Source organism: Mytilus galloprovincialis, chromosome 4, assembly GCF_965363235.1.
Source record: "Mytilus galloprovincialis chromosome 4, xbMytGall1.hap1.1, whole genome shotgun sequence".
In the NCBI taxonomy this organism is placed as follows: Eukaryota; Metazoa; Mollusca; class Bivalvia; order Mytilida; family Mytilidae; genus Mytilus; species Mytilus galloprovincialis.
In genome coordinates, this window is record NC_134841.1 from 94,381,366 (window position 1) to 94,407,934 (window position 26,569).

General features: G+C 32.1%; 2 protein-coding genes across 2 annotated transcripts; one reads left to right on the forward strand and one right to left on the reverse strand.

Moving 5' to 3' along the window:
- Nucleotides 1-313: 313 nt before the first annotated feature.
- LOC143073443 (uncharacterized) lies at nt 314-20,695 on the reverse strand. The gene is made up of 7 exons (XM_076248994.1): nt 20,505-20,695; nt 8,537-8,772; nt 5,482-5,685; nt 4,471-4,604; nt 2,850-3,004; nt 1,998-2,115; nt 314-1,161 (listed from the first exon to the last, which is right to left on the reverse strand). The coding sequence occupies exons 2-7, from the start codon at nt 8,730-8,732 to the stop codon at nt 913-915; spliced, it is 1,056 nt and encodes a 351-aa protein (XP_076105109.1). The 5' UTR covers nt 8,733-8,772; nt 20,505-20,695; the 3' UTR covers nt 314-912.
- Nucleotides 12,857-14,706, forward strand: LOC143073787 (uncharacterized). The gene is made up of 2 exons (XM_076249544.1): nt 12,857-13,775; nt 14,642-14,706. The coding sequence occupies exons 1-2, from the start codon at nt 12,857-12,859 to the stop codon at nt 14,704-14,706; spliced, it is 984 nt and encodes a 327-aa protein (XP_076105659.1).
- Nucleotides 20,696-26,569: the final 5,874 nt, after the last annotated feature.

Below are 26,569 nucleotides of genomic sequence, written 5' to 3' on the forward strand. Positions count from 1 at the left end.
TTATATCAGTAACACGATGGGTGCTTCATGTTGAGCTGGATTCGCCTACCCTTCAAGATCACCTCAGATTCTCCCTGGTTTTGTAGGGGTTGTGTTGCTCAGTCTTTAGTTTTCATTTTTATGCTTTGTTTATTGTTGTTTGAGAGTTATGCATTTTATTTCAGTCTTCAACAGTTTTTAAATTTGGGTATATCAGTTTTATTTTTCCACCCAGACTGTTTATAGGGTTGGAAATTGTTCACATTGAGTATAGATTCAGGGGAGTAATACATATTCTTCAAAAGTATCCAAAAGATTTACAAAAACACAAAACTAAAAATGCATTACTTTTATTAAATAGTTAAAAATATTACAAAAGATAGTGGGTCTATAGAATTTGAACATATATATTTCTAAACATATATAAAACAATAATAACTTTGAACACATATAAAAACAAGAGCTGATAAGTAAAGATTCTACCACACCATGTTGTTAATAGTATATTTATACACTCAAGATAGCCAAATTTGGATTTCAAACCTATGTGAAAAACACAAAAAAATCTAAATCATATTGCATCAAATTATAAGATAAAATCTATTTCTGACAGATTACCTACTTTTACTTATGCTTTTTGATAAATTATATATTTTTAAAAGTTCTAGAAAGTGTGAAGATCAAACCAAAAGCAATCGAAATTTAAATATAATCACAACTAAAAGACAACCAACAATAACAAAACATTACAAGTATAACTTGGTTTGACAACATGAACCCCAAGATGATCTCAGGAGGTCCAGAACAGTAAGTATTTCCTGCTCAATATAATAACATATGTGCTTCACACACATTTTGAGAACCCCATATAAATTTAAAAAAATAGACCTTATTTATTGTTAGAGATTATGAATGGGTACCGGTCCAAATATGTCAGTGTCCCTGTCTGTTATACTGCTCACTAGAAAATGTATAAACAGAATACAAAGATATAACAAGTTTGACAATTGGTGTTATCAGTATTGTCATAATGGGTATAAAATAATATTGAATATAGTGCATGACATCTCTGATGGTTACCAGTCCAAGTAATGTCAGTGTCCCTGTCTGTGGTACTGTCCTCCAGTAACTAATCATATTAGATAACTTTGTTATATCTGCATTCTGTTCCAATGCTTCACCCTGTAAAATATGTTTTCCATCAACAATGTGTAGACTTACAAAGTAATATGGTGATCATTTAGAGCTAGGGTACTATTTTCTGTTTAGATGATTTCTGCTATCAAAAGAGCTACTGAAACAATGCTTTTTATGGTCAAATTCAAATATATTTTAGAAAGTTTGACTGAAGAAATCATAAGTTTGTTGACTGTTATAAAAACCATGTAACAGATAACCATGGATACGTCTTGGAAGTAATAATCATGTTCTCCTTTATGATTTATCACTAATAGCAACTTGTCAGTAGTTTTGAGCGACATGTCAATAGCAACTAGAGGAATTGGAACTACTTACCCTTCCTGAGAACACAAGTTCAAATCAGGTTAATATAATTCAAGGTTTATTTCTAAATCCTGGGTTTCTCATTATATATTTTTGGAATTATGTTGTTTTTTTAAAGTGGTTTTTTTTCTTGGAAATAGTGTTACTTTGCCTTTGGGGCCTTTCATATCAGACTCTATAGTGTGGCTTCATTCCTTGTTGAAGGATGTACCATGAACCATAATTTCTTATCATTTTTGTCATTTCAACTCTGGTTAATAGTTGTATCATTCTCAATCGTACCATATTTCCATATTTTTAATTATTTTGTACTCCGTTGTATTAGATTTTGATTAAAAATGCCTCTTAGTATCATAAAACTTTATTTAGAAATAATCAAAGATTTTTTTAGTAGATTAAATTAGATCAATTCCATAGAAATCATAACAAAGAGTAGGTTTAATTCATCAAATTGTTTTAAAATACTTAAGATATTAATGTATGGACCTAAAAACTTACTAAGATGATATACTTACTAAAACATATACTAGTCTGGTAACATTACTTTCTATTGCTGATTCTACAAGGTAGGCTACCATCAAAAAATAAAACAGGGCTCCAGTCCATGTGCTGATTACGACTAATATACTGACCCTAAGATTAAACAAATAAAATATAAATACAAATAGATATGAAGTACTGTTGATTCATAATTTTTGTGGGTACCCCTTTTTTCTACCAGTAAAAAAATTCAAAAATTCAAAAGCTGAACTCACAAAATAATAAAAAAAATTGTTGCTATAGTATTCTGAATTGACAATGATTAAACACAAGGACAATAAATCTGAAAAAGTATACTATTTTTTTTAACATAATTATGGTGTCATAAGAGTTGCATTCACAGAGTGTCATTCAGCAACAGTTGGCTAAATAAGGTAAACTGGTAGTAGGTGTCGGATGGATTCAAGGAGTGTTAAGATGTTGTAACACATCACTGTCAAGCTACTGACTATTTATTCTTGTCAGTACTTTTTGAGAAAACTGTGATGAAATACATGTTTGTTTTCATTCAACATGATGAAAAAAAAATCCAAGTATCAGTAAACAGGAAGTTGTTGAGTGATGAATTTGAAAATGCACCACACGGTAAAGCTGATTTATATCAACCCTGAAACCAAATTTCAGAAATTCCTGTATTGTCGTTCCTGAGAAAAGTGCCAAAAAAATATTCATGAGACAGACAGACTGAAGGATGGATGGACTGACAAATGGACTGATGGATAGACAGAGGTGAAACAGTATACCCCCACTTTTTTAAAGCAGGGCTATTATTAACATACAAGGTGATAGCAATATAACTCCTTTTTCAGATAATATACTAAACTTACCATTGTTTAATTCTGTTAGGTGACAATTTACTTTTGGCAAACATATTGTCTACCAGAAAGTAGATAAGAAATCCCATCCCTCCACAATAAACCAACATATACATCACATACATCAGTGGAACACGACTCATGTCAAAAGACGAGTGAATCTGTTGCTGTAATGGAATGGAATTAATAATTTAACATCTCCTCTTTATTTTTTATGTGATGTTTTGAAAAGCTAAATATGGTTTAAAAAGAACATAAATTTCAATACTCAAAGGGCAATCACTCTGCAAAATAACAAAACAACAGAACATTCACAGCTGAAAATAACAATCTAACAATGTAACAAGTTTCATTATACTATATGTAAAACAAGTTATGTAATTATACAATTTAAAAAATTAAACTACTCCTCTAAAAACAACAATTGACAAAAAATTGCAACCCCCCCCCCCAAAAAAAAAACCCCAACAAAACAAATTGGAATCTATACCCATTAAAACATTTATGCAATTCCTCAAATGGTCCTAGAACCTTTATTCCCAAAAAGATATAAAGTTCTGAAAATACACAATTTTTTCCTTATGTAAAACAAAAGAAGCAGACTAGGACCCTGTTTGAACAATGGTTGCACATAAAAACATGCACAGGAGACATGTTTTCACCATCATAAACACTTCCACAACCCAGCTCATTATGAATGTTCTTTGTTTGGAAAACAATTGACCCCACCAATTTGTCTTATTAACTATAATGTATTTTTTTATTGGGCTTATTAGAAATCATGAAGGTCTATTTCATAGATAGTCACTGATTTCTCCAAATCTTAATGTACATAAAATCTCTACAACTGGGCGGCCACAAAGGCCTTGAAATTATCAAATTCTAAAAGTGTATCCTGTAATACTGTGGGTAAGTACTAACATCATATATTCAACCTAAATTTTAACCATGATCAATGACCCATGAAATCATACCTTTGGGGTATTTCATATATATTGATGAATATTGTGGTTAATTTTAGAAGAGATATCATATAAGAGGGTGATAAAGGGGGTACTGAACACGGAAACACTTAAAAAAAAAATCACAAAAACGTAGCAGGAAAAATAAAAATCGGGAAAATCAAAGCATGAGAAATAAAATTGTAAATATTAAGGAAAAAAGTACTAGAAGTTATTACTCAGCCGTTCTTGGAGATCATGTAGCCATTATCAATGGACATGAAGATGGACTTTATTACACAGCATACATAATCAATAGAAAGTAGAATGGTTACAATATACATCAATTTCTATAAGATTACACAAGTTTCAGAAAACACACTGACTTTAAATTAGTTCCAATTTACTTTTTAATCAAATGTGGAATAATGTAAGCATGAGAAATTAAGCACACCGACACGAAACATGGAAAATAAATAAGGGGAAGAATGAAGCACGCACATGGAACCAAACACGAGAAAACGATAAATAAAACACCAAAACACGAAAACATGTGAAATAAAAAGGCTGAAAACATTGTACGAAAATAACCCTTTACCACCCTCATATAAGATTCACATAAAAAAATACCTTATATTGTAAAAGAAAATGAACCATGAAATTGATGCCACATTCTTCATTTAATTACTTACAATAAGTTTTCTATATTCTTTGTGCCATCTTTGTAAACCACTGTCTAAAGATGACTGACTCACTGATATGTAATGGTTGCCATGGAAATCTTTTAGTACATTGTGATATTTATACAATTCTTCAATTGTTGATCCTGTGAATACAAACATTCCCATGTTAAGAAAATGATTAGTTAAAAGAAATCTTACATGTATAAATATGCAATGTTGATCTATTTGCAATTGTTGGGGGATTTTTCCTCAGGAAGGGGGATTTACTATCTACTACGAGGAAGGGATGAGTTGGTATTTCAACATTTAAAACCATTTTCTGCATTAGAAAATGCCTGTACCAAGTCAGAAATATGACAATTGTTGTCCATTCATTTTATGTGTTTGAACCTTTAATTATGCCATTTGATAAGGAACTTTCCTTTTTGAATTTTCCTATGAGTTTAGTATTTTTGTGATTTTACTTTTTTCAAGGCTTCATAATATATGATAAGGGTGAGAAATTCTGATTAACAATGTTATTATAACAAAAATTTCTAAAACTGTTGAATTAAAAGTAAGATGTTTTGATATGCATAAAATTACAGTGGTTAATGCATCAGATATTTGTCAAATATATTATAACTTCTTCAAGAAGTAGTGTAATAAAGCTTTTAATACATGTGTAGGTCATTTGTTATAGGGTATGCATATTTTTAATATTCAATATATATGAAAAGATAATTGCAAAATTTTCCTCCATCTACACATTGGCCATACAATTTCCAATCCTTATTAATCCCCACCACATATTAGCCTTGTCATTTGTTGACTAATGTCATATCTTCCTACCTTTTGTAATTTGGAGAATTTATTATTGATGGTATATTATTGATTGCTTCTTATTTATAGGATAGGGACGATTTAGAGCTTGACTAATGTGAAGACACATGTCTATTGTTGAAGACTGCAAGATTATTGTTGTTTTGTTGATGTTTCATTGATAAAAACTAGTACCAAAATATATAAATGAACTCATACCATGAAGTTTATTAAAGGCTATAACAACAGCTACCAATAAGAAAACAGATACAATAAGAATTTCGATGATTTCTCGCCGTGACAATCTCATGTCATCCATCCCAGGCCACAAACACACTCCTCCCCCAACATTTAACTTGTCTGCTTTCTGTCGTACACTGCTATGTTTGCTAGCCAACAATTCCCTATCTTTTAACACACGCCCTAAAATAGAAAACAACATTTCATGACGTATCTATGCAATCAAAGTTCTTTTCAAAGTCAAAGAGCTTCCCATTTCAAATTTGTTCACAATGATTTCTGAATGTTACAGCATGGTTTTATTGTATTTGAAAAACAAACCAATTCATTCCTACCCATCAAAGGAATTAAAGGGGAAGACTCTCCTATTCACTCCTTTCTAGTCATAGAATCCAAATTCTGATGTGACAGGAACAGGCAAACTGCCAAACTAAATATTTGCATCAATGACAATGAGAGACTTTAGTTATGGTTCTAAATAGATGACAAAATCCATGACTTAAGTTATACATAGAGTACATTAGGTGAAATCTTAAACTCTGTTTAATACAGACATAACAAAACCATCTAGTTCACCATCATAGGACAGGGATAAAACTTAAGACTCTGGCAAAGGTAGCCCACAGCTGAAATTGTGTAGCCCAGATATATAGTCCTATCTAAGAAAAGCAGAAATATTAGTAGCCCACACCAAATTTTAGGGGCCATTGGCCTGTGCGCCCTGCTAATTTCATACCCTGCATGTAAAGACATCGTAACAGTCCTAACCAGATGCTCCGCAGGGCGCAGCTTTATACGACCGCATAGGTTGAACCCTGAACGGTTGGGGCAAGTATGGACACAACATTCAAGCTGGATTCAGCTCTAAATTTGGATTGTGATTAAATAGTTGACACAGCATAGGTTTTGGACACAGAATGAATGTGGTCTAATGAACTTAAAATAATTTTTTTGTCTTTGAGCAATCACTATGCTGTTGAATATTAATCCTCTCAAAAAAATGTTTGAAGAAATTTTCTTTTTATTTATGAAATCTGAAATGAGAAAAATTAAACCCCTCCCCCACCATTTTTTTTCACATCCCCCTTTCCCTTTTTTCAAAACTGATCTCAATTCAAATTTCTAATGGAGTTTGCAACAATAACTACTCATTTAAATACATCCTAAAATATTAAAATGTAACAAAAAGTGCTTGTTATCACTGAATGGTAAAGAGTGTTTTAATTTATCAGTTGGTAGTAAAAGTGAATATACATTGTGCATTGTATAAAACAATGATTTAAGTTGATTCAACTACTATTCTGGACAAAGAAAGATAACTCCAATCAATTGAAAATTTCTTGCTATTGCACAATATTGTGCAATTAGATATTTCTTGCTATTGCGCAATACTGTGCAATTGAAAATATTTGCTATTGCACAATACTGTGCAATTGAAGATTTCTTGCTATTGCACAATACTGTGCAATTGAACATTTTTTGCTATTGCACAATACTGTGCAATTGAAGATTTCTTGCTATTGCTGAATACTGTGCAATTGAAAATTTCTTGCTATTGCACAATACTTAATATAATAATTTTGGATCCTGATTTGAACCAACTTGAAAACTGGGCCCATAATCAAAAATCTAAGTACATGATTAAATTCAGCATATCAAAAAAGCCAAAGAATTCAATTTTTATTAAAATCAAACTTAGTTTAATTTTGGACCCTTTGGTATTTAATGTAGACCAATTTGAAAACGGGACTAAAAATTAAGAATCTACATACACAGTTAGATTTGGCATATCAAAGAACCCCAATTATTCAATTTTTGATGAAATCAAACAAAGTTTAATTTTGGACCCCGATTTGGACCAACTTGAAAACTGGGCCAATAATCAAAAATCTAAGTACATTTTTAGATTCAGCATATCAAAGAACCCCAAGGATTCAATTTTTGTTAAAATCAAACTAAGTTTAATTTTGGACCCTTTGGACCTTAATGTAGACCAATTGGAAAACGGGACCAAAAATTAAGAATCTACATACACAGTTAGATCCGGCATATCAAAGAACCCCAATTATTCAATTTTTGATGAAATCAAACAAAGTTCAATTTTGGACCCTTTGGGCCCCTTATTCCTAAAAACCTGTTGGGACCAAAACTCCCAAAATCAAACCCAACCTTCCTTTTATGGTCATAAACCTTGTGTTTAAATTTCAAAGATTTCTATTTACTTATACTAAAGTTATGGTGCGAAAACCAAGAATAATGCTTACTTGGGCCCCTTTTTGGCCCCTAATTCCTAAACTGTTCAGACCTCAACTCCCAAAATCAATCCCAACCTTCCTTTTGTGGTCATAAACCTTGTGTTTAAATTTCATTGATTTCTATTTACTTATACTAAAGTTATTGTGCGAAAACCAAGAATAATGCTTATTTGGGCCCTTTTTTGGCCCCTAATTCCTAAACTGTTTAAACTAAAACTCCCAAAATCAATCCCAACCTTCCTTTTGTGGTCATAAACCTTGTGTCAAAATTTCATAGATTTCTATTTACTTAAACTAAAGTTATAGTGCGAAAACCAAGAAAATGCTTATTTGGGCCCTTTTTGGCCCCTAATTCCTAAAATTTTGGGACTAAAACTCCCAAAATCAATCCCAACCTTCCTTTTGTGGTTATAAACCTTGTGTTTAAATTTCATAGATTTCTATTCACTTTTACTAAAGTTAGAGTGCGAAAACTAAAAGTATTCGGACGACGACGACGACGCAAGACGCAAGACGACGCAGGACGACGACGCCAACGTGATAGCAATATACGACGAAAAATTAAAATTTTTGCGGTCGTATAAAAAGGAAATTTATCAACATCAGTTGATTTAATTTTTATAAAAAAATTCTCTTACAAGGTCGGATTATCTCTCACCTTTGTAATTTCAGGTTTTCGAGTCTGTGACTGGTGTGTTTTCAGGTTTTGTGTGGATGCTTCCCCTACCTATGTTTCAGATGGGTCTGTGTTTCCAGCATGTAAGTGATAAATCTCTTACCTGGGGTCATTTTAAGTTTTTCTAGTGTTGGACTGATCTGTTTATCTAGTTTTCCTTGGCTGTTTTCTATCTGTCGCTCCAACCTTTCTCTTAGGTGATACAGACCACTACGGGAGGGTGTTGACATGACAGTTGGTGTACCCAATGGTGGACGCTGTTTTACATCACTTGTAGATTCTTTTTTTCTAGCTGCCATGTTGTTTCACATACATGTATTCTCAATTGGAATTTGCTACCTAAAAGGTCAACAGGACAATAAAACATCTGTTAATCTTTACAATATCATCCAACCTTAATTCCTTTGTTTGCATTTCAGAAATCAGAGCAAGAGCTTTCCAGTGGTCTAATATAAAAAGTTACATAAAAAAAACCAGGAACTTAAAAGATATAAAAAATAAGTTGTGGTGTGATTGCCAACAAGGCAACTCCTTTCATAAAAACAAATGACACAGAGGTTAAAATCTATAGGTCAGAGGTGGATTTAGGATGTGGGCTCCTCCCCCCTTTTCTGCGAAAAAATTGGTTGATGATATAGGGAATCACTGAAGCATGACCAGAACAGGCCCCCTCTAAGGCAGTCAGTGGACCCCCACTTATGAAAAGTTCCAGGTTTCTCCACTGTAGGTCACCATACCCCAACAATAAGCAAAGCATCTACCTCATAGTTAGCTTTAAAAGGCCTAAAAATAAATCAATTCAAACATTAGAAAACAACAAGATAAATCTAAATATTGATTACTTAATAAAACTAGAGGCTCTCAAGAGCCTGTGTCGCTCACCTTGGTCTATGTGCATATTAAACAATGGACACAGATAAATTCATGACAAAATTGTGTTTTGGTGATCATGATGTGTTTGTAGATCTTACTTTACTGGACATTCTTCTTGCTACAGTTATCTCTATTTATAATGAACTTGGCCCAGTAATTACAGTGGAAAATATATTCTACAAATTTACAAAAATTTACAAAAATGACTATAAAGGGCAATAACTCCTTAAGGGGTAACTTGACAATTTTGGTCATGTTGACTTATTTGTAGATCTTACTTTGCTGAACATTATTGCTGTTTACAGTTTATCTCTATCTATAATAATATTCAAGATAATAACCAAAAACTGCAAAATTTCCTTAAAATTACTAATTCTGGGGCAGCAACCCAACAACAGGGTGTCTGTTTTGTCTGAAAATTTCAGATCTTGACCTGATAAACAATTTATCCCTTGTCAGATTTGCTCTAAATACTTTGGTTTCAGAGATATAAGCCAAAATCTACATTTTACCCCTATGTTCTATTTTTAGCCATGGCGGCTATTTTGGTTGGTTGGCAGGGTCACGCCACACATTTTTTTAAACTAGATACCCCAATGATGATTTTGGCCAAGTTTGGATTAATTTGGCCCAGTAGTTTCAGAGAAGAAGATTTTTGTAAAAGATAACTAAGATTTACGAAAAATGGTTAAAAATTGACTACAAAGGGCAATAACTCCTAAAGGGGTCAACTGACCATTTCGGTCATGTTTGACCTTTTTGTAAATCTTACTTATTAACATTATTGCTGTTTACAGTTTATCTCTATCTATAATAATATTCAAGATAATAACCAAAAACAGTAAAATTTCCATAAAATTGTCAATTTAGGGACAGCAACCCAACAACAGGTTGTCCGATTCATCTGAAAATTTCAGGGCAGATAGATCTTGACCTGATAAACAATGATACTCCTTGTCAGATTTGCTCTAAATGCTTTTGTTTTTGAGTTATAAGCCAAAAACTGCATTTTACCACTATGTTCTATTTTTAGCCATGGCGGCCATCTTGGTTGGTTGGCCGGGTCACCAGACACATTTTTTTAAACTAGATACCCCAATGATGATTGTGGCCAAGTTTGGTTTGATTTGGCCCAGTAGTTTCAGAGGAGAAGATTTTTGTAAAAGTTAACGACGATGGACGCCGGACGACGACGCCGGACGCCAAGTGATGAGAAAAGCTCACTTGGCCTTTTAGGCCAGGTGAGCTAAAAATGTTATAATACTGTTATCTTGGAATTGTGAACAGCATGTTTTTTTCTGAATTTTATGTTGTTCCATATATTCATCACAATTTCAGAAAAAAAGTGGTTGCAGTATCATCTCCCCTTCCTGTCCTTTCCCTAATATATAAGTCTACACATCAGCTACATGTATTGTGAGTACACATGGTTTTTATAAAATTTACAGTGGAAAATCCATCACTGTATTAAATATAATATTACTGCTTACTGTTTTGTACTAATGTATATTATTATAGTTCAACATGTTTAACATGTTTAATCAGCTTTTGTAATTTTGAATATTTTTTTTATTCATTTTTATTTAAAAAAAACATGAATTTTAAAGTTCCCTAGATAAAAAAATTTAATAATTCAACTTGTATTTGTATAATGAAGCCTTTATCAAGTTCTTTTAATCAACTGAAATTATCGTTATCTTAGTATTCTGTATTTATCTGTGTATTTAACCACCTTGACTTACAACCCATGATCAACCAAACTACATACAGGGTACCTTATCAAGGTACTATATACATTGTATATATATATGTTACAGGCATTTTCTAAATTTAGGCATTTTGTAAAATGACTGAAAGTTTTAGGCATTTTCTAAAATGCCTGCAAGATTTAGGCATTTTACAAATTGACTATTTTTTTCAGGCATTTTATAAAATGCCTAAAAAAATTGTAAGGCATTTTACAAAATGCCTAAAAGACTAAAACTGAATGGAATGTACTCAAAATTTAACGACTGGAAATATCAAATAGATAATTTTATTCTATCATTAAACGTAGCATGCAACTTAAACAGTTACAGTTTTATGATTGTAATTAAATCATTCACAATAACACTGAAGATGACAATTATTTGTTGCTACATGTAATGTTTGGATGACAGCGACTGTTACACATTTGTCCTGACTTTTTGAAAAGACAACGTTTAGTGTTACATCTAGTCTTACCACTAGCACTATAGCCACATTTTGTGTAACTCTGATCATCACACAAAGAAACTTTACTGACAGCTTTTCTAAAGGATATTTCATTATCATAATTTACAGATTGAATAGCAATAAAATTACTGTAAGACAGTTCAAACTGATATTGGTGTAAAGTCCACGTAGTTTTCCATCTTTAATTCCCAGTTGATAACCATGCTCTTTCTTTCCAGTGACAACAGCTAAAAGGTTACGCGGGTCTCCTTTCCCTCGATCCACATAGGGAATTGCAACTAACACATTCGCTCCAACACCTCTGTCAAAACTCTTTCCGATAGATTTCTCATCCTGACAGCTTGTTTTGTCATGGAGTCTGATGCATGCCTTCTTTCATTTCTGATGTCTTCATTTGAACACAGATGACAAGTAATAGTTTCAGACATGTTTCCTTTTGAATACAGCTCATGTATGTACTGTGCACAAGTCAAAAACTTGATATTCGAAAGTATGATAAGATGAAACGTTACTTTTCATTGGATGTCATATCGATTGCTCATTTGAAGTGAAGTGTTTTAGGCTAGCTCGCCGTCTGACTGGGGATTTCTAACAGGGGTAAGAAAATACGGTTTAAGATGATACGCCTAGTAAGTAACCACAGTCTGCATGGTTTTCCAAGTACGCTTTAACTCCACTCTCATTCCAAATAAAAGTTTCTTATTTGATAATGTCCTTTTTTTTATTTGACCAATTGTTAAAATATACCTTGAGTGCATCATATTTTTATTTTCAATATTTTGCCAGCTGAGCAATTCAGGCCCCTAGGAGCCTATAGATTTTCTTATTACTGTTTGTTATGAAAACTTTAAAATAACTTATAGCTCAACAGAAGAAATGTACCTACCTTTGCATATGATGATAATCCGAAGAATGTCCTATTATTCCAATCTTAATTTTGTTCAAAATAGTTTTATATTTTTCTCTATTCCATATAACACTTTTCTGTTAATTGTTTTTTTAAATATTTGTTCTGCCATAATAACCCTTTTTTGTAGCTTAACAATAGATTTTGATCGTCTATTTCATGTATTTTATATTTACACAAGTTTGCTTGAAACAGACCAGGCAATTTGTGAAATTTTCATTAAAAATTTCAGGCATTTTACAAAATGACTAGGTTTTTTTAGGCATTTTGTTAAATGCCTGTCAACTTTAGGCATTTTACAAAATGCCTAAAAATTCAGTCATTTTACAAAATGCCTAAATTTAGAAAATGCCTGTAACATATATATATATACCATTTATAGATATAAATTTAACCAGAAATAAAATCTGTCATATCTATTCATCTAAAATGGCGTTCTCTCAGTCTGTTATAAGAAGTCAAGCCCCAGCTAAATGTGGACTATGTGAGACTGACCAACCAATCAAATGGAAGTGTATTGATTGTTGTAAAATACTGTGCAATCACTGTAAAGAAAAAGTACATCCAGAATTCCAAAATGCCAAAGATCATAAGATAGTAAACATCAAAGATGTGGGACAACCAATAGTTGTAGAACTAAACATTAATAAACAATATTCTACTGAAGTGTCTGGAGTAGATTATATGTCTTATTGTGATGATGATTCACTATGGATAAGTGATAACAAAGATAAAGTATTACAGAGAGTAAAACCTGAAGGAACCAAACTGAACATACTATCTAGCTTTAATATCCCCGTCTATGCTATGGCTATTACTCAAACAAATAATCTACTTATATCCGCACTGGAATCAAGACTTAAACAAATCAGTAATACAGGTACACTGACAGACTCAGTATATAATGTGTCACCATTCCATTCTGCAGCAGTCCATATCACCAGTGACAATAAAGTTCTAGTAGGATGTATTAATAAAGACTACCCTGAACCAGGAAGAACAGTTGTAATACTGATGAATCAGAATGGAGACCATGAGAGAGTGTATGAACATGATCAACATAAACAACCTATATTCACTGTTCCCTGCAGTATAACCAGTACCAGTAATGGGAATATTTATGTGGTGGATATAACAAGTTATGGCAGATATAGAGTAGAAGTGTTAGGACGGGGTGGTGATATCATCAATATCTATACAGGAGATACAGAGATCAACAGGGACAGACCATTCCATCCAACAGACATAGTGACAACACCTAGAGACAATGTTATTGTAGCTGATGTCAGAACTAATACCCTTCATATCCTGAACAATGCTGGCCTACTGATGACATGGTATAAAACAAGTGACATAAACATAATGTATCCATTGTCTCTTGCTTTCTCTCCAACAGGACACCTCTACATAGGATGTACTAGCACATCCAAGGATGCCAAGTTATATGAAGTGACAGTCTCAGGATGGTAAATTGATGTGACTAAGAAACAAATTCTTTAAATTATGCATAATATTATGTTTCATTGCTTTAAACTTCATGCACCTGCACCAGTATAAAATCTAAAGACGGATATTCATGTAGTGGTTTTAGTAAGTACTATGATGGCATATGTAGAGTAAAGGTGTAAGGACAGGTTACCAGGAACGCCGACATTTATATTCGGTGAACTCTTCAGGCTGTTAAAACATTCCATATAACATTTACATTTATATATAAAACAATTAAAAACTGTTGCTAAAAGTATTAACTGGAGTTTTGTTTTATTTATGAACAAGAGTTGAGCTGGAGTTGACAGGAACCCAGGTTTTATGTGCTGTGAAGGTGAGAATTTTTTTGAATGTAATCAAAGGGTAATTAATTAAAAAAAAAAAATGTGGTCTGAGAAGGTAACAATTTGAAATTGTACTCTTTTGACCTCAATATGGACCAATTTGATAATAGGGCTTTAAATATTGTTGTAAAGTATTCGTTACACTAACATTAGAATAAAACACAAACTCAACTGAATCCTTTAATAATCCATTTGTATCATGTTACAGCATTTTATTAATGGTTATCATCTCATTAATATTATCAATGTTCTTGTTTATATATAAAATATATCTCCGTTAACTCCGTTGCACGATTTTATAATGAGTAAATAACAAAGAAAACATACAATTACAGGAGTCATTAAACACTTAAAGGAGTCAAATTATATTATATTCAAACAGAGTTACAGGTAAATAAGGAGGAGTTGGAGTTTCCTAACAAATATGAAATTTTAATGCAAGGTTAGCAATGTTAAATTCAGTATATCAAATAACCCTTTTTATTTGTCTCCTACCGACGAAGTCAAAATGGACTTTAGGTTTGCACTCTGTCTGTCTGTCTGTCCTGGCATCTGTCAGTCTGGCAAATCAGTTTTCCACACTTTGCTTTAAGATGTTGATTTGATATTTGTTGTATTGTTTTATCATGACAAGCTACAGTTCAAGTTTAAATTTTGTTTTGGTCTGAGGATTTTTTGCAGAGTTATGGTCCTTGGACTTAGAAAATTCACTCAAATAATCAGTTTTCCACACCTTTTTTGTCATGCTTGATGATATATATTGGTTTGTTATTTGTTGTAATGTTTTATCATTACAAGTTACAGATAAAGTTTAAATTTTGTTATGGTCTGAGTATTTTTTGAAGGGTTATGGTCCTTGGACTTTTTTTCATCGTACTTGAAGATATTAACTTGATAGTTTACACCATGAGACATTACAGATCAAGTTAGAATTTTGTTCCAATAAAATGAATCTTTAACAGGTAGGGACTGTATTGCCATGAAATACTCACAGAATACTTATTAAATCTTTGTTGAGATCTAACAAAAACTTAATTTGGATTCTGATTTGGACCAACTAGAAAACTCAGTCCAAAATCAGACATCTTTTTCATCAGATCAAAGAACAAAGATTTGAATTTTTGATGACATCAATGGACCCATTGAACCACAATGTTGAACAATTTGAAAACAGGATATTATTAAAGTCCAATATAAAAAATATAAAAGACAGATTTACCATATTAATAAAGAACCAAAGAATTCAAGACTTCGATGAAACCCACTTGGACCTGAGAACAGAACACCAAGTTGATATAACAAGCAATTTGGAAAAATCAATTTGTCGGTTTCTATTATGGAAATAAAAGGAAAAACAGTGTTCAGGGAGATAACTTTTGTAAAGAAAAGTATTTCGTCAAACAGGGTAGGAATAAGTGCTACTGTGCCTTATCATGTGCAATATATCTAATCAGCATGTTACGAAACAAAAAAACAACATGAAAATGATGTTGGAATCTCAGAAAGATATAAGAAAAAAATTAATCAGAACAAATTCTAAATGTTTAATTTTCCATAGAAAAGTGAACAAATCCTAATAAGTTAAGCAGGCTAAAAATATAAGTGTGTGCACTCTTGTCTTAACATATATACCATGTATACCAGGTATGTAGGACTCAAAAGTGAAATGGTATTCTAAAGTGTGCTGGTCACAATAAAGTGAAATGGCCTACATAACTTTTTGTACGTAAATGAGTCTGTTAGTTTTCTCGTTTGAATTGGTTTACATTTGTCATTTCAGGGCCTTTGCGGTATGGGCTTTGTTATTTGTTGAAAGCTGTATGGTGACCTATAGTTGTTAATTTCAGTGTCATTTGATCTCTTGTGGAGAGTTGTCTCATTGGCAATCATACTACATCTTCTTTTTAATATACGATAAAGTGCAATTTTGTCAGACATACATGTAAAAGTACGATCAGATAATACACTAATGTGTGATGGTATGACAAAGTCAATGTGCAACGTATGACAGGATAAAGTCCAATGATGTAACAATAATGTGGATCAGACAATGATTTTTGTTTTATTGATATATCAATCAGTAGTCTTTCTCTTTTGTATTGTTTTACACTGGGTCATTAATAATATAGCCAAAAATAGCTGATTATTTGTTATGGGCCAAGACTTTATTAGATAAGATTATTAGTTGCATTCACAAACAACATTAGGGGTTGGATAGATAGTTCATAGTACATCTTCTTAGTCAAAGTAAGATAGTTGTCAAAAAGTGTAATGGATATATATCTACATTGTAATAGATTGTTAATCTGGACTTTGTTGGTTTATATTTCATATATCTGCTGTTTGTTTATTGTTTTCATGTATATATTTAGGTTGTTGTTTTACACTGGTTGTTTTGAGGTCCTATGGTCTTAATGGAGTACTATGTGGTGAAAGCCAATGCTTCAAGTTCAAGGTCATACTACATTGTATAACCATAACCTGAAGTTAAAATTGAGGATGGAAATGCACACATTAATGACATACGGGCTTGGCAAGAGAGTCTTATTGAAAATCATATTATGCTACTGCACATCTGTTTGTCCGGTTGCTGTCTGGTTGATATACATGTATAATCATTTTTTAAAAGAAATAACAACCCATACTGATTTTATTCAAAGAATTATTCAAGAAGTAAGAAAAAAAAAAGACTTTTCTGCACCAAGTAATTTTAATTGAATGTCTCTTTGTAATTTATATAGAAATTAAGTCAACATATTCCTGCAGTAATGACGAAAATATCCCAAAGTGTGATAAATTGTTTCTCTCTTCTTTCTTTTCTTGTGAAATAAAAACCCTTAATTTGGACAAACATCCTAGTCATAATGCTGTCTAACATTGCTTACATGTACGTTATTTGTACATCGATACTTTTGCAGAAAAAAACCCAACATTTTAGGGTGTTTAAATGAATAGCACATTCCATCACACTTTAGTGTGAACCATTACATTTAATCTTGACCATTGCGCTTTAGCATCTCAATCACACTTTTGAGTCCTACATAAAAATATGGTATAGCTTATGTTTTACACAAAAAATATATGAGTTGTGTTATATATTTAAAAAATCATAATTGAATTCTTCACTTCAACCATTTATATATAAAGTCAAGGACAGATCAAACATGTCAGACAGACATAAACACTTTACAATCTTCTTACTCCAAACATACAAACAAATGTAGTTGACCTATTGATTATACTTATAGGAATTGATACAATGATTTAACAATAAAACATTGACCAATGAACCATGAAAATGAGGTCCAGGTCAATGAAAACTGCATGCAAGACAGACATGTACAGTTAACAATAATTCAATACAACACATAAAGTGGCCATATACATTTTCTAGTGTCTAAGAAATACATTAAACTACAATTAAATAGCATGGTTCAATGAAACCTGAAAAAAGTTCAAGGTCAGATGAAACTTGCTAGACAGATATGAATACCTTATAATCATGCCATATATACATGTACCAAATACAACTATCTAGATTGCTCATATTTACTTAGAAAAATACCCCACCACAAAATCTTGTCAATGACCAGAGAACAATGAAAATGAGGTCAAGGTCAGGTGATACCTGTGAGTTAGACATGTACACAATCTTTCCATACATTACATTTAGTTATATATCATATATAACAGTCATATTGCTTCATTACAAAATGTATGGTATCACGGATACAGACTTTATCTGTCACCAAAAAACTTTACTTTGATCAATGATCCAAGGGAAAATAACAATACAACTATTTTTGTTTATTGCTGTGTATTAGATGTGCCTTGATGTGCCTTGGTTAATTCCCTTTAAATTGGACAGATTAATTATTTAGTATTTAAATGTTGATTTTAAGTTTAATTTGATTCAAACATAGTAAGATAAAAGTAAGGATTGTTAATTGTACTGTTTTAGTATTTAACTTTGATGTTTTTATAATTTTTTAAGAATATTCATTTATTTAACTTTTCTTCAGTACCTTTTATGTTAAAATTGTCCTGTTTAATTACAAGTTTAGGAATTTGTTTGATATTCAGTCAGAGTGGGCCTTGCACAGGCCTCCAAACACCTGCTGGAATGTATAATTCCACTTCAGGCTCTCCGAAACTAAAACAGTACCACATGCACTTGAGCATAGAGTTAGCCACCACTTCGTTGCAGTTCGCCAGAGTTATTCACCCGTTTAGGGTGCAATTTTTATTACTTTTAATACGCAACACGAAGCTATTTTACTTTATTTAAGACTAACTCTGGGAACACTTTATTTTCATTTTACATTTGAAATTACTCTATTTTTGAACTTCAGTTAAGAAAGTTTTCTAACTCTTGATTATCTGACTTTGTTTAATGCAATTATGGTACATTTGTGAATAAAATATAGGTTCATTTGATTAATTGTCTGTTGTTCAGCCATAATCTGATATCAGGTATCCCGATGGTCGAATAGGGGCAAAGTACTGGCCACTACACATCCCAGGAGGTGTCGTCACCGACCCCCTCCATTACAGCTGTAATTTTAGCAAACAGTTTTGTACTTACATGTACATTTTGTGCCTGATCACTGATTGATAAGTTATTACTAATATTTTTTTTTTAATTACTGTACATCAGTGCACCTTGAAATTTTGACAAGTGTGGCTGTCATGTTCCTTTATTCCCTTACAGACTGAGTGTACATGTTCATTTACAACATTCAGACCGTAAAGCCATTAAATTTTACAATTGACAAATACCATGAATACACTAAAATAAACTTTTTTCCAACTTTTGATTTATTTACACAATAAGAAGAATTTCAGTTTAATATACTCAATTATCCCTAAAGGCAGAAAATTCCAAACAAATTTGACAGTAAAAAGGCCTAATACAAGTTACCTTTTTATTAAAATTATTGTATTCAATCAGATTTGCTGTGTTTCATTCCTTAGTCAAGATTTTGTTGAATTTACAATGTTTGTATTGTATTATTATCTAATAATTATAAGGGGACAAAGTCCCCTATAATAGTAGAAAAATCAAAAAAAAAAAAAAAAAAAAAATCGGGAAAATTTCCCGAAATTTTCATTGTACACATGAACTCAAAATCGTTCAAACATTTTTTTGGTCACTTTTTTAAATTCCCTTATTTGCGCAGAAATGTACTTCCTTCTTCAGGTCTCCTTTGTCATGAGACTTTGAGCAGAATATACATTTTAGCAGTCCAGTAAAATATAGGAAGGAACACAATAACAATTTACTTTCTAATTATTTTTTTATATGAAAAAACATTACCTGATGATAGCGTTTCTTTGTTTACATTGAATATGAGGTCATAACTAAAATAACGTCACAACTAAAATCCCTAACAACAGAACCAAAATCGGAAACGTTATGGTATTTCCGTTTCTTTTTTAACAGATTTAGAACTTTAAAAAAATTAATTATACAGACTTCGTCCCCTTTCACAGGTAATGCCTGCCTCATATTAAGTTACAAATATTATTTGCCATTCTCTTCACTGAATTCACAAAGTCCCCAAATTACCGATAATTCCTAGTGTGTATAATTCAAGCTTCATTCCTGATCTTATGACATTTTATTGTAAAACAGGATGTAGGGTCACATAGTCTACAAATGCCAATTTGACTTCTGCCTTTGGTAAAATGCATAAGTTACTAAAGTTTGAATTGAGATTCACTGTCATAGGTGAAATTGTAGGTACATGTACATGGGACGAATACAGGTGCTCCACTCACTGACTCAGTATAAATAAATGTTAAAGGGGATCATAACCTTACAGTTACCTGTATGAATCACTCAATGGGAAGAATCTGAGAGTCTATTTTATAATAATCACTAACTTCTGTTATGTGTTTTTTTTCTCTCTACATATAAATACTTCTTAGTAACTCAGTCAACCATGTTTGTCAAAAGTTTCATATAATTACTCCGTAACTCACCAAAACGTACATTGTAATACTAAAAATAAATTAAAAAACTAAAAGTATATATACATAATATTTATGTTATATGAATTTAAGGCGCAATTACTACATAAGTAAACCGCCTACCAAAATCAAAAACAACAACAACAATAATCACTAACTGGAATAGTCAATTGAAGATTTTAAAATACTCAACAAGTTACAAGATTGAATAATTTCGAAATCCAGGCAACACCACACACACTTACATGTATAAATCGAATAGCAATACAAACCTTGATTCTAAACTGGAATGTCTGCTTCCCTGGCATGCCTGGCTAACAATTGAATCAATAATCTGATAAATTCTTTTCTTGATATTGATCTGTTCAATCCTATTCTGTTAGTTTAAATATTGAATTTCCCGCAATAATATTGGGTATAAAGGGGTAAGGGGACAGAAACTTAGAAATAATGATCTTATTTCCAATCAATTCTTGCGGATATCCCTCCCTGGTAAGAGGACAACCCTTGAAGCATTATCTTTCGCCCCACTTCTATTATAGGATTAAACGCCTTTTTAAAGTTTTTATTGGTGTATAAACTCGACCAATTCACTCACAAACAAAAAACTCCTAAGGACTTTTATGATATGTTTGTGAGTGACTTGGTGCAGTTTAACACCAATAAATTCCTTTAAAATTGCATTTAATCCTTATAATTCTTCAAAATTGAAGATCGGGAATATATTTTTCCTCACTTGTTACCGCTATCACACGTAAATTGTATATTATGTCATTGAATAGGGCCTGGCGCTTGATGATTTATCCTGCAATTAGCCTGCTAATTAGATATAGAAAGATGTGGTGTGAGTGCCAATGAGACAACTCTCCATCCAAATAACAATTCATAAAAGTAAATCATTATAGGTCAATGTACGGCCTTCAACACGGAGCCTTGGCTCACACCGAACAACAAGCTATAATGTACAAATAACAGGTATATGCAAATATTTTTTTTTGCTTTATTTGTACTTGTACACATTAAGTATCCTGTTACCCCACTTTCATGTTGAGCAAGCGGTAATATGAATATTTCTGTTTCCAAACCAGTTCCTTTTGGGTCCTCTTCGCGGTCCGCGTTTCCATTTTGTCGTTTTTTTTGTGAAATCTGAGACAATGATTTAGATTTTAATAACTTAATTCAAGTGTTGGAAGTAATTTCAGGATAAACACAATATATGTACATTGTCAGAAATATAAAATTTATTTGTACTCGCTGCTAAACAGGAGAAAAGCTCGGTCTTTCCACCATAGGCACCAAGTTTAGATTCTACGAAATTAATTCTATAAACTTTGTACAAATCAGCACTTATCCCACGCCTTGCTCAATGTCGAATGCATCATATATAAATCCTTTCCTTTTATAAATGTATCATATTATTCTCTGAGACTCTATACAGGTTATCAATCATTAAAATGCATTGTTCTGAAATACCCAAATGATATAGTTTCTGATTAGGTTTGTTTGACGAACTACATGGAAAGCAGATTTTGCGTCTATCAATCCGTATATTGTTTTTTTTCTTCAAATCCTTACTTTCTCTTTTGAATACCTCCATGATTAGGACTGCTATGAGTGGAGCAGTGTTTTCAATAAAACCATACTGGAGAGAGTTTTGATCTTCCAATATGTTTGGATTTGTCCCTTATTTAAGTATGGTTTCTATTATTTTTTAAACGAATGAGTAATGGTAATTCCTCTACAATTTTCTAACTGAATTTGAGATGTTTTCTTTATTTTTTGAAGATTGGTGAGAGTACCAGCTTTCGAGTTGTTTGATAAACAACAATGCTGAAATGATGCGTTGGTGATTTTAAGCAATGTGTAATCAAGTTGTCCCCCTCCGATTAGGAGGCGTTCTGCAGTACTACCAAAAATGTCAGCTGGTTTGTTTCTATTTAACTTATGTAGGGATTTCTCGATGATCTGTAGCTACTTCTTCATGCTTGTAGACATCTATACATATTTAAATAATTTGAAGATATTCTGAGTCAACCAAATCGTAATAACTTGATGAAATTTGATAGGATCGGATTATTTTCCCAACTTTAGCAAAACGGGTCTTTCAACCTTCAGTGTTTCCACCTCTCAGACTGGTTTCATCTACTTGAAGTTCATCAATGAATCGATTTGATTTCCATCTTTGTTTATTTAATGAGCTGGTGGAAAAGACTATCCATTGTTCTTGCATCAATGATTGTTTGTCTCTCTGTTATCTGAAGTTTGGCATTTTCGGCTCTGCGTATAGTTTTGTAAGGTCATAAGTTGTTTTCTTTCTATTTAAAAATATAGGATTTGAAGGATTGACCGGTCTGCCGTTGATATTATCGGTTTTCAACTTACTTTCATTCATAAACTCATAAATTTCTTTGCTACTTTTGTTGCTTGAGGTAACTAGAAGGTTTTCATCAAAATCTACCCGAATAAAGATTGCATTTGTTCATATAATATATCAATATATTCCTGAAATTAAGCTTCTATACGACATATAATAGATATATTCAAGGAGTCATTTGTTAGTTATTCCTTTCTTTCCAAAACATTGAATTCTTTCATTTCCAATAGGTGAAAGGATGATTCAGTTCTTTTTTCAAGAGTACTACAACCCCCTCCACCTCCCTTCGGCATACGGTATGTGATGGAGGCAGTGGATCTCTTTCATCTACTGATTTACCTATACCAATAAGGTTTTCATTTAATTCCTTTAGTAAGTTAAATTGGCAGTTGAATAGCCAAGCTCTTGTATCAGGCATATATCAAAATGATTTGTAGTTTAATTCAGCAAAAAATGGTCAACATGTTAAATTGTTTTTAATGCTAAAAGTTAAAAGTTTGACAGTTTTAAGACGTTATCTACATTATTTACACTATTAACAATCTGACTGTCTTTTATGTACTTTCTATTGCATTAATCAGCTGATTCAGTAATTTTGGTCTATTCTGGATAAACCAAAATAGTTGTATGATTCATTTCGAGTAGTATAAAAGATAAGTCTAGCAATACAATTTTGCCTAGAGGTAGCATGGTTTTGTTGTGGTGGAATATAAGGTTTAAACTGTTGTAATCTGGGGGTCGTCCTTATACATTTATGTGTTCTGGTAGTATGCTGTATCTCAGTTTTTTTTAAATTTGTAATTGCCTAGTACTTTACCGGTATTGCGCATGGGTTTCCTCATACTTGTTGGTATAGCGAGTATCATCATGAAGTTGTATTCTATCAGAGTGGTTGTTATCACAGTATGAGCTTTATGCTGTTTGTATCAAAATGATGTTTTGTTAACTCGGTTGATCAACGTTGGAATTGTTTCTGATCGGCTCTGAGAAATAAGCTACTACTTCTGGGTTATCTTTACCATGATCATTCTGTGAAAGTAATTTAACAAGTTAATTGTCAATTTTTGATAGAACAAAACGGGTCACTTTATCTCGTACGCAAATAATTAATTTGTCAGTTGCTTTTTCTGTGCAGTTGTTTCGTGGTTGAGAATTAGTTCCTTAGCTTTAAACATTGGCTGTGCTACTTAAATGGAGATTCTTCTATTTAAAGTTTTTTGGTAGTCTGCTCTAGTTCAAAATTTTTTTTTCTGCTTGGATAATCTCTCAGTTATATTTTCTTTTTCTTTTGAGTCATCATTTCTTCCAATTTTTTTAGTCTCTGTTCTAGCTGACGTAAGTCTTTTGATTTATCAGATGAATATTGCTGTATGTTGAGCATAATTTGTTGTTTCGCTTGGTTATTTATCAAGAATTATGAACGGTCTTCTCTAAACTGTTGAGGAAGTGTGTAGGGTCACCCCTGTTTTTATAGAATCGGATAATGCATGCAATATAAAAAAAGAAGATGTGGTATGCTTGCCAATGAGACAACACTTCGCAAGAGACTACATGATAAAGAAATATAGGTCACCGTACGGCAAGTTTTTTGTCGATGTAGTAGTTTTCACTGGTTCGGAATCTTAAGGAAGAGAAAGGATCAGAGCATTTTTGTTGGTTTCTAACAAAACAGGGATAGCAAACATCTAAATCAGCAATAAAGCATTCAATGTGGAATAGTCTATTTGCCAATTTCCGTAATTGACCCTGTAATTACAAATCCCTTTTTTTTAGTTGTCTCCCTTATGAGGGACATTTTTTTTTAATTTGCAATGGAGAGCTAGCAGAAAGAGCAAATTTACCTTTGTGTAATGTGAGTAATCTATAAGATTTTCAAGTCTTTTAATTAATGAAATTGTTGTTAGGCTTAATACTTTTGACATCAGAAATTATTTTTCATGAAACTTATATTTCATTTAGAAATCTCTTTTTAGAAATCATACAACATCTTCTAACTGTTATATTTAGTTTTTTTTCTTCTTTCATCTTTGGTTGAAAATCCATGTGAACATAAAACAGACTAGAACACATGAGATCACCATACACTTTGTGAGGTTCGTGATGAGTAGTCTTAAGCTTTTTTTATCCGTGTTTTGTGGACTAGTGTGGCATGAGTCTTCGATGTCCCCTTATTTCTTACGCCTCTTTGTATGTGTTTATATAGATCTAGTAACATAATGCTAATGAATAAGTGAAAACAATCATCATTTGCAGCATCGAACAAACCATAAGAACGTCCAAATAAATATTGTACTTATTTATATAAAGTATCCTTTTGATATTGAAATCCCAACGTTGATATCGAAAGGTAAATGTTGTCATGACGTGGTGCATATTGAATATTGAATGATGATTGAAAATCAAATGCTGCAGGATAAAAAATAATATAGAATTTTATTACAGAATACTGTATGATATAATCTCTTGTGCCCCAATCGTTTCAGTCTATGGCGTCAAAATGTGTCAGAAATAAAATAAAATGATAGCTTTCAATGAAAAATACAGATGAGCATTTCTTGCTACTCTGATGGTAATCATAAGTGGAGAAAGAACTGCTTAGCTTCCCAAGATTATCGATGGGATTTTCTATTAGGTGTATGATGTTGCTTAATCCTTACTTTTCTGTGTAGTGTTTTGTCGATGATTGCCTATCTATTTATCCGTTCCCTTTAGGACATCATGATATTCGCCTTACAGTTTCACATATAGAAATAATGACATATATTGTTTGACAATGGGACAATAATCCACCCATTACTAAGATGAAATTAATTATAGATCTCATTTTTTTTTTAAATTTTCCCTCAGAAATTATCATCATTTGAACGTTGTAGTCGACTTGATATTGATTACTTGATAATTGAATGTGTTACGTTGAATGTTCTTTTTATGTTATTAAAACTGTGTTGATTGTAGAATAGTAAACCTCTTAGTATTCATCAAAGAGGATTGGTATGATGATGGAAGTGTTTAACGACCTTGACTGGCTTTTCAGCACTCGCACGGTCGGTAAATTGGTATGTTTACACAATCAGTGCTTACGTAAGGGCATACGATACAGTTTTGATCATATATTTACATTTTGATATACAATTTCCATATAGACTTTTTTTTACCTGATTAAATCAAATAATTAAAAAAAGTAATAAAAAATACCTTCATATGTGCTGCTTTTTGAGTAAAATGAGGTCAAAGTTCTGTATATTTGCTAAAAATTTGGATTTGGAAGAACGCAAAACTTTTTTTTTGTATTTTCCGTTTCGAAAGAAAGTCACAACTTTTTTGTTTTAAAAAAAATCACAAATTGTGTTTTGGTAAATAATTTGTAATTTCTGTATTTTAGTAGTATCCTTAAAAGTTATACATTTTTTTATTCAGAAATAACTCATATTTATCAAATGTTTATGAATGTAGAAACAAACATAATTTTTTGCTATATATTTATCAAATTTAAAAAAATTGCACCATTAACGTTTTCATGGAAATTGGCACACATTATCTTCTCGCGTAATCAAACCAAATGGCATTTTAAAAAGAGGAATCATGAACTCGTTTTCAAGTTTGATAAGTTTGAATGATAAAAATCAGTCGAAAACTGAATCTCTTCCCGATAAGTCACCGTTTGACGCGAAAATAACAAATTACGTTAGCAACATCATTACCTCCCCTGTAACTGTATCGTATGCCATTAACAGCAGATATATCGACCCAGTGTTAGTTACAGCAATAGCGGCATCTTTTTTGAACACCAGATGCAAACTTCGACAATTACCGTCGCTCCAGTGATGTTCGAGGATAGAAATTTGAAATTCTAAAAACTAGTTGACCCAGTAGTAGTAATACATCAACAGTCAAATGTTTTAGGTTCAGCAAATGCGTATTTTGACAATTAATGCATATTCAGTAATGGTCGAGGGCAACATA

Coding starts and splice junctions, on each gene's coding strand:
- LOC143073443 (XM_076248994.1), bottom strand. CDS start 8,732: ATGGCAGCTAGAAAAAAAGAATCTACAAGTGATGTAAAACAGCGTCCA. Junction 5,686..8,536: donor AAAACTTAAAATGACCCCAG/GTAAGAGATTTA, acceptor TTTCTATTTTAG/GGCGTGTGTTAAAAGATAGG. Junction 1,162..1,997: donor CCAGACTAGTATATGTTTTA/GTAAGTATATCA, acceptor CATATTTTACAG/GGTGAAGCATTGGAACAGAA.
- LOC143073787 (XM_076249544.1), top strand. CDS start 12,857: ATGGCGTTCTCTCAGTCTGTTATAAGAAGTCAAGCCCCAGCTAAATGT. Junction 13,776..14,641: donor GATGACATGGTATAAAACAA/GTGACATAAACA, acceptor ATATTCAAACAG/AGTTACAGGTAAATAAGGAG.